General features: G+C 42.8%; 2 protein-coding genes and 2 non-coding genes across 4 annotated transcripts; 3 read left to right on the top strand and 1 right to left on the bottom strand.

Moving 5' to 3' along the window:
* Positions 1–572: 572 nt before the first annotated feature.
* Positions 573–768, bottom strand: LOC147798374 (U2 spliceosomal RNA). The gene has a single exon (XR_015426284.1). It is a non-coding gene; the product is annotated as a U2 spliceosomal RNA (small nuclear RNA).
* Positions 769–1,709: 941 nt separating this feature from the next.
* Positions 1,710–1,905, top strand: LOC147798373 (U2 spliceosomal RNA). Its single transcript, XR_015426285.1, has one exon. It is a non-coding gene; the product is annotated as a U2 spliceosomal RNA (small nuclear RNA).
* A 4,534-nt stretch (positions 1,906–6,439) lies between these two features.
* Positions 6,440–9,530, top strand: LOC110979417 (uncharacterized). The gene is made up of 3 exons (XM_022235191.2): positions 6,440–6,956; positions 7,191–7,417; positions 7,676–9,530. Exons 1-3 carry the CDS (start codon positions 6,727–6,729, stop codon positions 8,638–8,640), a joined length of 1,422 nt encoding a protein of 473 aa, XP_022090883.2. The 5' UTR covers positions 6,440–6,726; the 3' UTR covers positions 8,641–9,530.
* A 477-nt stretch (positions 9,531–10,007) lies between these two features.
* On the top strand, positions 10,008–14,212 carry hint1 (histidine triad nucleotide binding protein 1). The gene is made up of 3 exons (XM_022235193.2): positions 10,008–10,187; positions 11,992–12,096; positions 12,642–14,212. The coding sequence occupies exons 1-3, from the start codon at positions 10,077–10,079 to the stop codon at positions 12,804–12,806; spliced, it is 381 nt and encodes a 126-aa protein (XP_022090885.2). The 5' UTR covers positions 10,008–10,076; the 3' UTR covers positions 12,807–14,212.
* Positions 14,213–14,711: the final 499 nt, after the last annotated feature.

Raw genomic sequence — 14,711 nt, 5'->3', positions numbered from 1 at the left:
GGTTGGGGAAGGCGGTAGTGTGCAAGACAATGACTTATTTAACAAAATGTATAAAGGTGATTTTGGTGTTGATGCGCAAACTTACTATAAGTCTTGAAACAAAATACTCAAATGGGACTTACAAACAATTTTCTGCTGGGAGATGGTGGTTGCGGTGGTTTTCATCTCAATGTGGACTTCATGTTTTCCAGAGGAAATGTTAAGGTGGCAGAGTAATCGTTTGAACGTGAAAATGAATTTACGCCCGACCCTGCCCTTTCCAATAAAGTTCGTTCACATGATCGACCAGTAGCATCCCGCGAAAATTGATTTCAAAATGTTCCATAAATGTCGTGCTCCCATTTCTGTTTCCCCATGGTCACCAAGATTTCCGAATTTTCTTGCAACAGAATCCCCCCTCAAAGATAATTAGCGTTTGCCCTATTATCACTGGCATTGCTTAAATTCCCCACACGTGCGGTGCTAAATCAAAACAGCCACTGATTTCTAGCTGTCCCAATACACTGAACTCCTTTGTGCTGAAACTGTAATTGCAAAATACAATCATTAGTGCTAGTTCTATCTTTGGATTGATTGTATGGGCTGTTCCCAGCTGCAGTGCTATGCTGGGTCAACCCGTGGTCCGGGAAGCAAGCTTCGCCAAGACCTGGCAGCAAAAAGTCAGGTGAACAACATCGCAGCTGCGCTGTGGGCAGACTGCCGTCAGATGTTACGCTGACGAGAACAGATACTTTCACATGATCTTAGCCACGAAGGCCGAGAAGCGATGCTCGTAGATGCCTCTGCCTTCCCTTTTATAGAAACTGGTGGGACCCAAACGTTTCGATAACGCAATACATGTACCATTTGAAACGTTGCGTTGACGATTGACACGTTTTACGTACGTCATTGCATTGTCCACTGTCATCACGCACACGTGGACAAAATCGAGAATGCACATGTGCATGCGCGTGAATCATTCAAGGCTGACTAGACATTGTTTTATTCGTGTAAAATAATGTACAATGCAGTGATGACGCACGCCGTACAAGCTGATGCAACGCAAGAGAAATTCCTTGACCTCTGTCATACTGCCGACCTCAAAAAGCGTATAATAGAATGTACGCTACTAGTCGCATCTATGATATATCGCTCGGCTTTGTAGCCTCAGCCTATGAAAACAGATAGCTGCGATCAAGAAGTTATTGCCCATAACAAGTATTTCGTATGATCAAAATTAGTTCACCATGACTTTAAGTCCTCCCTAAGCCCCCCCCCTCATTCCCTCAAGTCCCTCATTCTTCGATTGCGGTAGCGATTCGGGATATTACGGCTTCTTTTCTATCGGGATTTGGGAAACAAAAATTTCCGTTCCGATATCATAATTATAAGACAGAAAATTGTTTCTTTTACGTTGCTCTAATTTTGATGTAAATGTTGACATCTCTGACCTCTTATTTTCTAGTGTACGCGAACGTAGGCAAGTCGCAAAACACTTTCCGGTGCGTGCATCATGAGTCACGCGTGCCGGTACAGCTAGCACACGTAATAACACGAACGGGAAACGGATGTCCATCCATGCACATTGCGTCGGCTCATGCGGAAGTCGTCCTCTGCTCCCGTCACCCATGAGTAAGTTTTAAAAAACGTTTAGCCTACGTTTGCGACGTTTGTTAAACGTTGTGAATGGTTTTACTCTATAAAAGGGACATCGGATGCCCTGTGTTGGCATCGCTTCTCGGCCTTCGTGGCTAAGATCATGTGAAAGTATCTGTTCTCGTCAGCGTAACATCTGACGGCAGTCTGCCCATAGCGCAGCTGCGTTGTTGTTCACCTGACTTTTTGCAGCCGGGTCCTGGCGAAGCTTGCTTCCCGGATCACGGGTTGACCCAGCATAGCACTGCAGCTGGGAACAGCCCATACAATCAGTCCAAAGATAGACACAGCTAAACATGAGAAGTCCAGCTTACCCGCTATTTTGGGAGGATTTCCTTTCCACATTACTGTTAAACCGGTTGAATGTGTTGTTAACGTGCCCAGACGGAAATAAAATTGTCAAATGTGTTAACACATTCATCAAAACTAACTTTCTGTACACAAAGGGTACGAACAACGTAAGCTGAATAATAATAATGTGCATAACTGTGATTAACTGAATCCTGAATAACTAGAAAAATTGTAACGTCTCCAGTTCACGCACTACCACCACTCAAATATGAAACTTCAAGCATGGAGCTATCAAACTGCTCAATACTGCTGAATTGTGGGTTTTTTTGGAGGGTGACGTGGGGGCTATAAGTTTGAACCCTTCTTACATGCTGTACGGTCTTCATCGTGTAACAATCTGTTTTTCTAAGGCTGGGAAACATTCATAAATTGCATCATCTTCTTTAACATACGCTATATTTAGGACTTCGCTTGGGGAGTAAATCAGTTTTGAAATTTTAGTTGTAGTAAATCGGCCTGGTGAGAGAGCAAGTGCATTGAAAAATAAGATGGAGGAATAGTTTTAATAGCGGGTGAGGCTTGCTGTTGAGCATATTATACGTACGTGTATACGTACATGTACATGTTTATGACACACCTACATCTGAAGTCTGGCGGGAAACATTCCACACGGGGTTTCTGTCGCATTTCATCAGCTTGTATAAGCACGTCATCACAGGCATTATAAGTTATGGACTATCACTTCTCGGCCTTCGTGGCTACAAGATCATGTATATGATGAATGTATATGTTCTTGTCAGCGTAACATCCCTGACGGCAGATCAGACGGGACGAGGGACACTAAGAGATGGGGCCTTCAAGAAATTTCCAATGAAGACATTTTTCAGACCATGTCTCATGACCCAATGTCTCATACTGAGTCATAGGGTTTGCCGTACACAGGGTGGCAACTGGCAAGTGAACTTCTTATATGGGACTCTTTCCATATGGTATAATAACTGGGCCTAAATGGGAGATGTTAATATGGCGAAAAATATCCGTAGATGCAGGCTCCTGGTTGCCCCTGAATACATTACATGGTCCCACACACAAATACCTAAAGACAACGTTAACATTGCACGCAACCTGGAGGTAGGAAAACAATCTTTTTAAAAATAATCACTCTTGAAATCGTGAACGTACGCCTCGGAGAAGTACTTGTAGCCCTTCCCCAGTTTCTTTCCCACCGCTACTTTTTGATCCCCCTTTGACATACTGTTCTACAAACTCAAATGTAATGTCGGGGATAACGCTGATGTCTCTCGAATTTACCGCCATCTTGCGTTGTGTGTACTTTCTGGTACCGCCCATAGCCTCGCTTTGGATTTGGTTCACAAAATGTGACGTCAGCATAAGTGTTAAGAAATTTATTACAGGCGTCCGTATCTACGGTTCTCCTATTTTGGACTTGGAGGTGGGGAGGTTCGGTTGGGGGAAAAGTTGGTAAAAATAAATTACTTTTTTTGCAAGGAAATTCTTAAAACTATCGTTTATTTCTTGTGTACGAAGTTCAATTGCAGAAAGGATTGGCAGCTTTTAAAATCAAAAAGGAGTTGTTGTTTTTTTCTGCCGTCATGGTAGGAGCCAAATTGAGGGTTGGTCAGAAGTGAGAACCGTAGAATTAACTACGGACGCTCGTATAGGTGGAGGGCGAAAATTCTCATTTCCGGACAGCAAACAATTGAAGTTCCCGATTCTTGTGGTAGTATAGCCGCCAAAATCGCGTCGCGTCGCCCCGACGGACGCGAGCCGTGACAGCTCCGTCGCGTCGTGGCGTCGCTTCCTTTCTCATTACGTTTATGCTGTGTTTAATGTATTGCGTTGTGTTGTTTCTTGATGCCGTCGCGTCGTGCCGGCGCGTCCTGCCGTCCTTATGTCTTGCTGTAGCGTTGTGTCGTGCTGTCGTGTCGTGTCGTGTTGTGTTGTTGTCTGTCGTGTGGTGTCTAAAAAATGTCTGGTGATTACTAAGGCCAATAGAGGGCGTATGTCACAAGTCCTGGAAAAAATAATGTGCTGGTTACCCTGTACACCAAATACGCTTCCATAGAAAACAGTGCAAATTCAGTCCGAAATGGCGCCGCCCGTTTACTCTCAGGAAGAGGTTTGCCTCCGTTTTTTTCACCTGAAATTCAAGATTATGGTCAGAAGAACACTTTTCGTTTCAATTTTATGAGGGTTAGCCACATGAATTCTTTTTTATTCGCCTTTCTCCGAAGATACCCTAAAAAAGTAGTAAAACTATGCGCTCAGCTATAAATTTAGCTGCTATCCAAAATAGCCCAGCAACATGTATCTTTTTGTAAAAGATACATGTATATCCCGAACTGGAAACTGCCAGTCGCAAATTCGCAATTTAAAGAAATTTTTCTATGATGCCTCCTGATTATGGCATGTCTTATTGTAAAACCTCGTGGGATCGCAAAATATTATTGAGCTCGCGCGCAGAAATCCGACATTTTGGTGGAATGCACCCATAGGGCCTTCAAGATTTGATCATAAAAAATGATTTCTATTGGTATTGAACTTAACGCCGTCTATAAGGGTGCCCCCTATTTCCACCAGTAACGAGGCGACAGCGAGAGCACGCGTGACACGACGGCACTACACGACGGAACCTTCGTAGCGTCCCGTCGTAGCGTCGCATCGTGGCGTCAGGGCGATGGGACGAAGGGACGACTGGACGCAATTTTGGTGGTTATAGATCTCAAACACCATATAAATTCTTACAATCTCTCTTCTGAATTAGTGGTGTAAATCCATGCCAGTGGTTGGATGAGTAAAACCGCAGTAAAATGCTCAGTAGAAGGGGGGGGGGGGGGCTGGGGGATGGACAACGCATTACAACTGGGGGCGCTGTTCTTAATTAAGTTTGCCGTATGGAAGTTAGAAGACACATTTTGGTTCTCATTGCCAGAAGCAGAAGGATAATCAAGTGACCCATCCTCCAAAAAAAGAAAAGAAAAAAAGGGACGGCATTTAGGTCCGTGATTTGCATGTTAATGTTCTTCAAATGTATCCATTAAACGAGTACATTTGTAACACACCTGCCCATTTCTTCATCAAGAGTAATCCATAAACATTTTTAAAATTACTAATGCAAACATTTCTTTCGAGAGGTGTAACCAAAATATTTGTGAATCGCTATAATGGTCTCTTTGAGGGAAAGGCTAAATTTTGCAGCTTTCCACACGCAATAGTCTCGCGCGCCTTTCTTTAATAATATTTCAAAAGGTAATAACGATTGTTCATTTGTGGGCCATGATCCCTGTTGGTCTCCTCCACAATCAAACTTGCTCCTCATAATGTAAACAAACTGACCATCGGGGTACAAGTGTTCTCATCTTTGCTCTATCAGTGAACTGCAACATTTTAATGGGCAGCTTCCAATATCGCGATTGGTGGTTAAACACATCATAGAATGAAATCTCAGTGGTGGAAAAACGCCGGTGGTGGAATCTGCCCCCCCCCGGGGGGCAAGTTGTGATATCACCGCGGTGCATTTCTTTCAAGAAGCTTGTCGTGACTCTTCCTGGGGGTCATTTTGGCCCCAACTTTGCGAACGAAACGTTTTCGAGACAGGTCAGGCCTTTTAGTGGCGTGCTACAAACCCATATGTAAGATAGAGTTGAAATTCCATCACTGATGAGGCGTGTTTCTGCATGCATGCCATTATAAAAAAAATCAACTCTGGGTCTATAGTGTTCTTAGGGGGCGGAATCTGCCCTAGCTTTGAGATAGCCCCAAACAACCTGACTCTTCGAGAGTTAACATGTCCTTTAAAATAAACGATACATGACTGGGGACCTTTATCTAATAAAAGTAAACAAATTACACAAGGGAAAATTAAAGAAATCGCAAAAACGAAAGCTCGATCATGAATGACGGTAGTAATTTTCGGGCCCGAGAGCATTATGACAGTAGTGATCTCAATGGAGACTCCTGACAATGCAGTGACTGGTTAAAAAATCCTTTTTACCATTCCTTCTACCCCATGACATTTTCATGTTTGTGGCAAGGAAGTCTGGGCCCTAGTATGTGAGCAAAAGTCGATTGCTATTGTCACAGCGGATATTCTTACCCAGCCGGCACAAAACTAACGGTTCATGATCGAGCTTAACAAAATAATGTAAAGATTAGTTACAGAGATTTATCTCGCTCCGTAGGTCCTACTATGCTATTGCGCATGTGTGGTAGCCTGCCCTCTCTACCAATGAAGGCTTCAACTTTGCTTTCAACCATTCTATTTCAATAATTTTGTCGTGTTTGTTTAAGTTGCTGCATTATTCGTTTGGCACTGCCCCTAGCCATGTTTGATGCCAGTCTTCATCACATAACGTAGTACGGTCAGGGAGTCACCTGCGCTAGTTGTAGGAAATAAACAATGATGTCATTTGTTAAAAATAAAATATAAGGTGACCCAGGTTTCTACTATAGCGGCTAGCACGTAAATAGGAAACGCAAATAGGGCACCATACTGTCATCAGCACGTGACAGAACTGTTTACATGCTGACCGGCGCGGCGATGCATGCATGATAAGGTTGTACGGAATGGACTTTGTATCTCGTGATATGATCTGACCTGCCGTACGTCGACGCATCATCAAATTATTTTTCATCCCACTAAGCGCGCCCCGGTTACTTGCATTTCTTCGGTAGGTTTGTGTTTATAGTTCATACTGTTACTGAAATTCAGGTTCAATAGCTGCACCGCGCGAGGAGCTGACTTTTACAGGTTAACGTTATCGACACAGTTGAGAAGATATGAAAAACTCGGAGTCGGAGCAACCTTCTTTGGCAAGCTGGATGCCGGCTGGTGCCTATCCTCACCATGGCCAAGCCTACAGACCAATGGCATCCTCCCAGCAGCCGGTGCACATTCAAGGAGTTTCAACCTTGCAGCGGTTCGCCATCCAGCGCAAAAGCCTTCTCGAAGCATACATCTACTGTTTCTTGTTTGGACTGTTCGGGGTTCACCACTTTTACCTGAAACGGTAAGTAGGCCTCACAGAGGCCTAGGCATTTGTCACATAGAGATTAATTCAGCAAAATATCCGATGGTCTACCACTGCTCTGTGTTATGTTAATAAGGAGTAATTGCAGAATACCCTGCCACTCTAAAAAGCGACCCCTAGAATGACTGGTTACGTGGGTACAATTGAGCTTCTACAATTGAGCTTCTACAATTGAGCTGTTAATAATGCCCAAATTTATCATGTCATCTTCAGGAACCTCTTGGGCTGGTTGTACTTGTTCTCCCTTGGCCTTTTGGGTGTAGGATGGCTCATTGATCTGATCAGACTTCCCTGGCTGGTGGCAAAGGCTAATCAGGAAGAGGAGGAGATGGTCCGGAATGGCTACTGCGTGGCACGCCAGTATAACTATCGCTTCTATGACCTGCGAGAGAGGACACTTCTAGAAGCTTACATCATGTGGTTTCCGATGGGATTGTTTGGTGAATATCTTTGTGCTGTTTCTGTTACAGTCATTTTGTGGAATTTTTGTTTACATTGATTGTGCGAACAATAGCTCAAACACTTAAAATTTGTTTATTTGGATGATTCAGTATACCATCTCCATTTGTTTCTTGCCTAGCGAAAGCCACACAACCGTACAAACCTCTGTAGTGTAACCCAGTTCCCACTGAAGGAAATTAAATTCACGATTTCTTGAAACAATGAAGTCTTTCTTATCTCTTTTTTAATTTTTGAAGGATTTCATCACTTTTACCTGGGACGTACTGGTTTTGGAGTCATCTATGCTTTCAGTGCTGGACTCGCTGGAATTGGATGGCTGACTGATATTTTCAGAATGCCCTATCTTGTGCGGGAAACCAATGAAAAGATCAGAAAGCTTCGGAATGGCGAGGTGGTTGAGATAACAATGGAGTGCTCCGTGGGTGATGCATACCAGCTGGCTTTCCCATTGGGGATCTTGGGCCTGCACCATTTCTACATGGGGCGAGTCAGCCAAGGGTTGGCCTACCTGTGCACCGGGGGGCTGGCTGGGGTAGGCTGGCTGGCTGACCTGGTGCGTATGCCTTGCCTCGTCAGTCGGCACAACAGGGAGGTCCAGGAGAACCGTACCTGGACGCGCCACCTCGACGATGCGTACATCTATGCTGTACCATTTGGCATTCTTGGTTTTCACCGATTCTATCTTAGCGGTCCCGCCATTGGCCTGTTGTACTTCTTCACAGTCGGCATCTTTACCATTGGATGGCTGGTCGATCTGGTCCGTATGCCTTGCCTGGTCCAGGCTGCTAATAAAAGAGAAAGGCTGCGTTGCGAGATGTACACTAACCTTGTTATTCCAAACAACGAGCGTTTGTATGTGTTCATCCCGGGTCAAGGAACTCCGGGTCACGGTCAGGGTCAGCCCCCTCTCTCTTATGGCACTGCAAACCAGACGCACAATGCCCAGCTCCCATACGCGACCCAGCAGGGGGGCCTACCTTATTACCTCAATCAAAACCATCACATGCCGGTCCCTGCTAATCCTGTGCTGAGTCCCTACGGTGTACCCCCACCCAATCCACCACAGTATGAGGGTATAGCGGAACCTGAGCCATCCCCTCTCCCTCCCCCCTATCAGGAGACCAGTGATTCCTCCTGTCAACAAACCATGGCAACACCCGCCCCACCTGTTGAGAGCAAGTTTGGGGAGTCGCAAGCTTAAATGTGGGTACATGTTCATGTACACCATGATTTTACCGTTGCGTTGTAAGGTGTGGCCCTGATGGTGTGGTGTCTCCCACAAGTTCAGTCATTCTGTTTCTTTTCAAACGGGCTCAGTTAAACTTGGTTTAAGACTGGTTCTTAGTTTTGCATTTTTGATCCAGCAAATTTGCCAAAGACATTTTGGAATTCACTATTTTCAGAGAATGTTTCACTAAAGTAATACAGTCACTTCAGTGAGTGGCCATCTGAATGATCAGGCAGTGATGGGAGATGTAGTCTTTTCTTTCATTGTTTTGTTGAATTCTGTATTCAGAATTCACTTAAAGTTTTAGGAAAGCTTATCATATCAGGGATATCACTTAAAGATCTATGTCTTTCAGTATGATTTTGTAACTATTGTCAAGCAAATAAATTGTTTGAAATATCTGAATTAAATTTTTTAGCTTAATTTTTTTAAACTTTAAATTTCAGTTCATTTTAACCATTTTCGATCATCTGGGATGTGTCTATAAATTCTGTATTGCTTGAAACATGCTTGGCATTTATTCAAAAACATGGTTTAAGGAAACAAGGGAAAAGGGTTTAAGGAAACAAGGGCATGTAGCATATTAGTAAAATTAATTAAATGTAAATATCTGATATAGTTTTATGTGAACTACATGTATAAGATTTTTGGACAAAATCAAGTTCTTGACATAACCAAAAATAATGAAAGTGTTCAAGGCCAACATCAACATGTATTGTAATGCTATGATGATTTCATCTTGTGCAAGTTATATTACTGGTTATGTTTGTTGAGCTTGTTTATTACAGTCTTTACTTATTTGGTGAATGAGGTATGAGTAGATACTTTAGTTTGCTAAATAAACGACCAAAGTTAAATGTTTAGTTCCAGTACCGAGACACAATGTCTTTCCTTTATACGAGGGTAAAATGGGGCACAAAGGTTTTACACTTCCATATTTCTATCATGATGATAAAATTAAAAGTTCTCAAAGTTGGTCAAGAAAGTTACTGTTCAACCCCGGAGGAATTAAAACACATCCGATATTCCTCCATGGTTCAACACAAGGGAAATTAACAAATTTGGATATTTTCTGGATTTCCAACATCAAACCGGAAATTTTAATCTTCAGAAACAACATGTCAATTTTATTGTGGACACTGAGGGGGAACATGTACGGAAGCACCAGTCAAAACTCAAATTTTTGCGAAGGACAATAATGCGAGCGATCCCTATTTGATGGAAGCCGCTTTGTTGTTTGAATGACATGAGCAATATCGTTATATGATGGGGTTCGGCGCACGAGACCCTGGGCCGGGGCTAGGGATTAGCACTATCGCCATGGCCATAGCCGTGCCCCGTCCGCAGTTGGAATAGACCCACAATAGGCCTAGCCCTAGCCGCTCAGATGGTTTTTTTCAGCGGAGAAGATGGCGGACGAAGTCACTAAAGCTCAAACAGCCCAGCCGAGTGGCGATACCATTTTCGGCAAGATTGTAAGGGGAGAAATCAACAGTGACATAATATACGAAGATGAGCAGGTTTGTAGTCTGATCAGAGTCACTCATGCTGGAAAAGTATCTTAATGCAAAAATGAGAATTAAAATTTGACCCTGGTTCTGGGTTAGCCCCACCAGTAGTGTAACACGGACTCTCACTCCCAATCCTTAGTGAGAGTCCGTGCCACACTAGTGGGGCTATTTCTGGGTTGGCCCTGTACCACCACACGTAGGGCAGAAGTGGCCATGGTGGCTCTCTTTTACAATCCGTCTCTTATTTGGCGACACAAAAGAGACAGATTGTAAAAGAGAGCCGCTGCATGCAGCCCTACGTACGTGTGGGGCTAGGGTAGCCCCATCCCCCCGGCATGGGGTCCGCGATCGACGTCCGGCCCGGTCGTCAGACCACAAAGCTGTGGAGGCTAGGTAGGTACTGGGTTGCACCTCTAATATCGTGCATGGGCTCGGAGCATTCCTTCATTCATATCATGCATTCACGGAGGAAGGAAGAAAACTGTGCAAAATCAGAAAGAAATAATGCCACATACATAGTGTGACTTTCAGCATTCAGGAAGAGGCTGGCCTTGCGAGTAGCAGTGTGAGAATTCAGCTTTTTAGCTGATTTCATTTTTTTTGTTTAGATGTTGACCTTGATTTTCAGCTTTTTTGTACACCTGGTCTGCACAAAAGTATTGGAACTTTTTACATATCAGCTTTTTGCTAGCTGTTTTCAGCTTTAATTTTAAGTGGCCAGTCACACCCCTGGTGTTACACTGGAAATTCAAGATTATGCCATCGGCACAAGTTCCGTTTTTCTTTTCAGTTTTATTAGGTTTCTAAACCTTTATTTTTTTAATCATGTTTATATTAGTTGTAACTTAAATTGAATTCCAACTTTCCTAAAAAGATAAAGTGTTCAGGGGCCTAAGTAGATTAACTGCTTTCCAAAATCTCAATTTTTTCAGTCTTGATGGTGAGGGCTCCTTAAACTTGTCAAACTAAGATTTTAATAAATAAATAAAATAAATGGAAAGAGTTCTATATACAGATGCCTCTTGACACCATCTGCACAAACCCTATGAGACCGGTCTGAAACTTCTATTTTCCAAGTAAATGACTCGGTATTTTTCGGTAGATGGAAAAGGAGGCCATGTAGAACGACATGCATCATTTTTATTATGCTCAGTATGCATAAAGTACGCACTGTAAAGTGTACACTTCCTGAGCGCAATATGCATGTGATGCAAGTCGTTCTGTGTGGCCTCCTATTCTGTCTAACAGTATTTTTCCTCCTAAATTGAACTTTTTCTGGACGAGTTTTTGCTTTCTGGCGGCTTATAGGGCACAACAGGGAATAATGACTGGGGTCCCAGTTCATAAGTGTGACGTGACTTCAGTTTAAACCACGACCACTGCACATAGAGTTACATAGAACCAGAAGTTAACACGCAATTTGAGTGCTCATCCAATGAGGGCTTGCAGTCAGTGGTGCCTGCGCATGCATGGTGAGGTCACTTATGAACCGGATATTGAAGAACTCATACAAAGAAACAAGCTTCAACCGTCAACAGAAAATGTCAGCGCTCTGACAGCTGATTGCCAATTAACTGCTCTCACTAGGGTTTACTACATGTATTATCAACTGTTTGTGGATGAAAGTAGCACAGGCACCAGTGAATTACTCTCTGGACTGTGAGGCAGAGATCCAGACTAGTCTAACTGTGATATGCACAGGAATGAGGGTCATGAACATGATTGTTCAGGACCATTAACATTCAGTATTCAGGACAAGGTATAACAATGGATCTTGTGTCAAAAATTCTCTTGCTTATTTCTGTTATTGCAGTGTATAGCTATTAGAGACATTACACCGGTCGCACGTGCTCATTTTCTGGTGATACCCCGGAAGCCAATCACTCAGCTGTCCAAGGCAGAGAAAGCAGATACAGAGGTAAAAAACCCGGGTTGAGATATGGAATGCATTAGATCGGCCAACACGTGTCACGGTGACTATGTAAAAGCAGTTTATCACTTGTGTGTATTGCCTGCACTGTTATTCAGAGTTCACGGACGTGGGCAATATTCTGGGACGGATGAAGTCCGAATCCTTGAAAATTTTGTAATTTTTGTCTTTCCTGTCCCATGCTGATGTTTTAACTACCAGTGTCTGAGCAACATCCGTCCCCTATTGAAGGTTTTGTGTGAGAGGTCTTTTAACTTGGAGAAGAAGCTGTAACACACAGAACCAAAATTGTGAAATTTGTTAAGAAAAGAAATTTGTGATATTCGAGTGGAGACTACTATACATGCGTGGAATTGAATTCAACAGACTTCATAACGATTACCTGTTCTTGTAATCCTTGAGGAAAACTTTGTTTGGTCACATTTCAGGCCACCAAGGCATGGTCAATGGACCTGTAGTCAATGGTGATTCAGGAACCTGTGTATTTTGGAGTGGTTTATGACGGTTTGTTTCTGTATACACTTTGACACTAGCTCCTAGGATGCCTACTTCTGGCTGCCAATAACGTAGCCAAACAACAAGGTCTGACCGAAGGCTTCCGCGTGGTCATCAACGATGGTGTACACGGCGCACAGAGTGTGTACCATTTGCACCTGCACGTCATTGGCGGCCAACAGCTGGGCTGGCCTCCTTGCTAAGCGTAGTCCGATATTCCGGTTCAACTCGAGGGGGCCTTCTGCCAAAGAGGTGCCACGCACGTAATACTTCTCAGCAAATTTGTCACTGTCTTCTTGAACTCACCCACGAGTGCTGTTTGGGTATACTTTGTGAAAACTGCACACTAGTATATTGTGGCTGCACTAACAGACATCAAGGTAGACTGGTATGCAGCACTTAGAGTGTAAGTTAGAGAGGTAGTCATCACAAAGTGATGCCCAAGCATTTTGTGGATATGTTTGACCCAGCACATCGAAATCAGGAATAAGTCTCAAATTGACCTTTTGAAATATGTACATGCAATATTGAAATATGTAGCCTGCAAATGACTTATCATGTTTCATCAGATCCTAACTTGAGAACCAAAGAAGCAATACAGTTGTAAAATGTACCATGTGAAAGCTTATGAAATTCTCTTTCTGACCATGTACACATCTCAAAAAATCCATTTGAGACTTATTCCTTATTTTGATGTGCGGTGTCACATATGTAATTCAGAAAACAATGCTATAAAAGGTCCAACACCAATTCCCTCTATCCGTATTCTTACAGAAGAGGGTTAAATTCAACAAAAACCTTGCATGAAATAGGAAACTAAGAAAAGTTTTAGTTCGTAAAAACAAAATTGTCCCGAGCATGCACGCAGGTACCTCAGTGTGTGTCAGTTCTTGAAAATGAAAGTCACGAGGTGCGTATTGAAGAACTACTCTGTCAGTGATATTTTTATTAGGGATACTGTTGGTATAAGAAGTGTTAACTGCTGAGATTTTTCTCGTCTTTCATTTGTAGCTGAGATCAACTAGACAGATACTATAGAGTACTGAAGTGAATACGTCACGCGCACAATTAGTGTGTAAAAGGCATAATAAGCGCATGAACCAGCGCATGAACCAACACGAGCGTTTACTCCATTCGTTTGCACTGCACTTTCTGGTTCATTGTCACATCACACTTCGGTACTCTATTGAAATATTCCAAGCCAATTGCACAAATTTCATTGCTCTTAAAGCTTCTGACACCAAGGCATGTCATCTACTGTCATTTTCTGAACTGGCATCACCATGTGTGTTCATTTCTGTTCAAAATATTTTGCATGGTTCCCGAAAATATTTTGCAAGTCATCCGTGGATAGTTTAGTGAATGATCGATATTCTTTGGACAAAGCTTAATCGTCTTTTTTCAAGCACGGTTTTTCTGTTGCCACAACTATTAGGTTTTGTATTTTAAGAGTTGAAGTTGACAAACATGAAGACTTTTTCAGTTAGAGTTTATCCAGTCTCAAAATATGCCTCATATCGAACCCCGGTCATACATACAGTTTCCAGTTCTGATGTTGGGAATGTTTCAAATAAAAGCAAGTGTAACTTGCAAGTCACAGACTTTAAAATAGTGTGTCATTTGTAATTATTTGGTCATTATGAGGCGATTAATGCTAATGGAGATCATTGGCTCACTTGCAGAATCCAAAAATTTACCCCATACCATGTCCTAGCTTAATAGGAGGCAAAAGGATAAATGCTTCAAAATATTAAAATGCGTTCTTGTGTTTTAATTTCAGTTATGCATTTCAATTCCAAGGTTGACATAGCTCTAATACTCCAAGACTTCTGAGTTGCTGCCCAAATGTTGGATAAAAAACGTAGCACTGATTTGGTGGAATTTTTACAAAGATTACCGCATGTGTATAATGGACACATCCGCTTTGTTTCATGGTCCAGTCGGTCCTGATTTAAACAGGTACATGCAAATGTCTTGGCAGGATTGGAAGTGCAAATTGAGGCTCCCAAACTAATGTTCTCCAAAACTTGAAATGATGGGGGGGAGGATTAAAGTGAGGGGGCATGAAAGTGGCACATGGCAACAAATATCACGATTCAACAAGCATC

This window comes from Acanthaster planci, linkage group LG08 (assembly GCF_054643075.1).
Source record: "Acanthaster planci isolate LZ-2023a linkage group LG08, COTS_SCS, whole genome shotgun sequence".
In the NCBI taxonomy this organism is placed as follows: Eukaryota; Metazoa; Echinodermata; class Asteroidea; order Valvatida; family Acanthasteridae; genus Acanthaster; species Acanthaster planci.
Note: the sequence above shows the minus strand (reverse complement) of the source record. Positions and strands in the feature narration are given on the sequence as shown.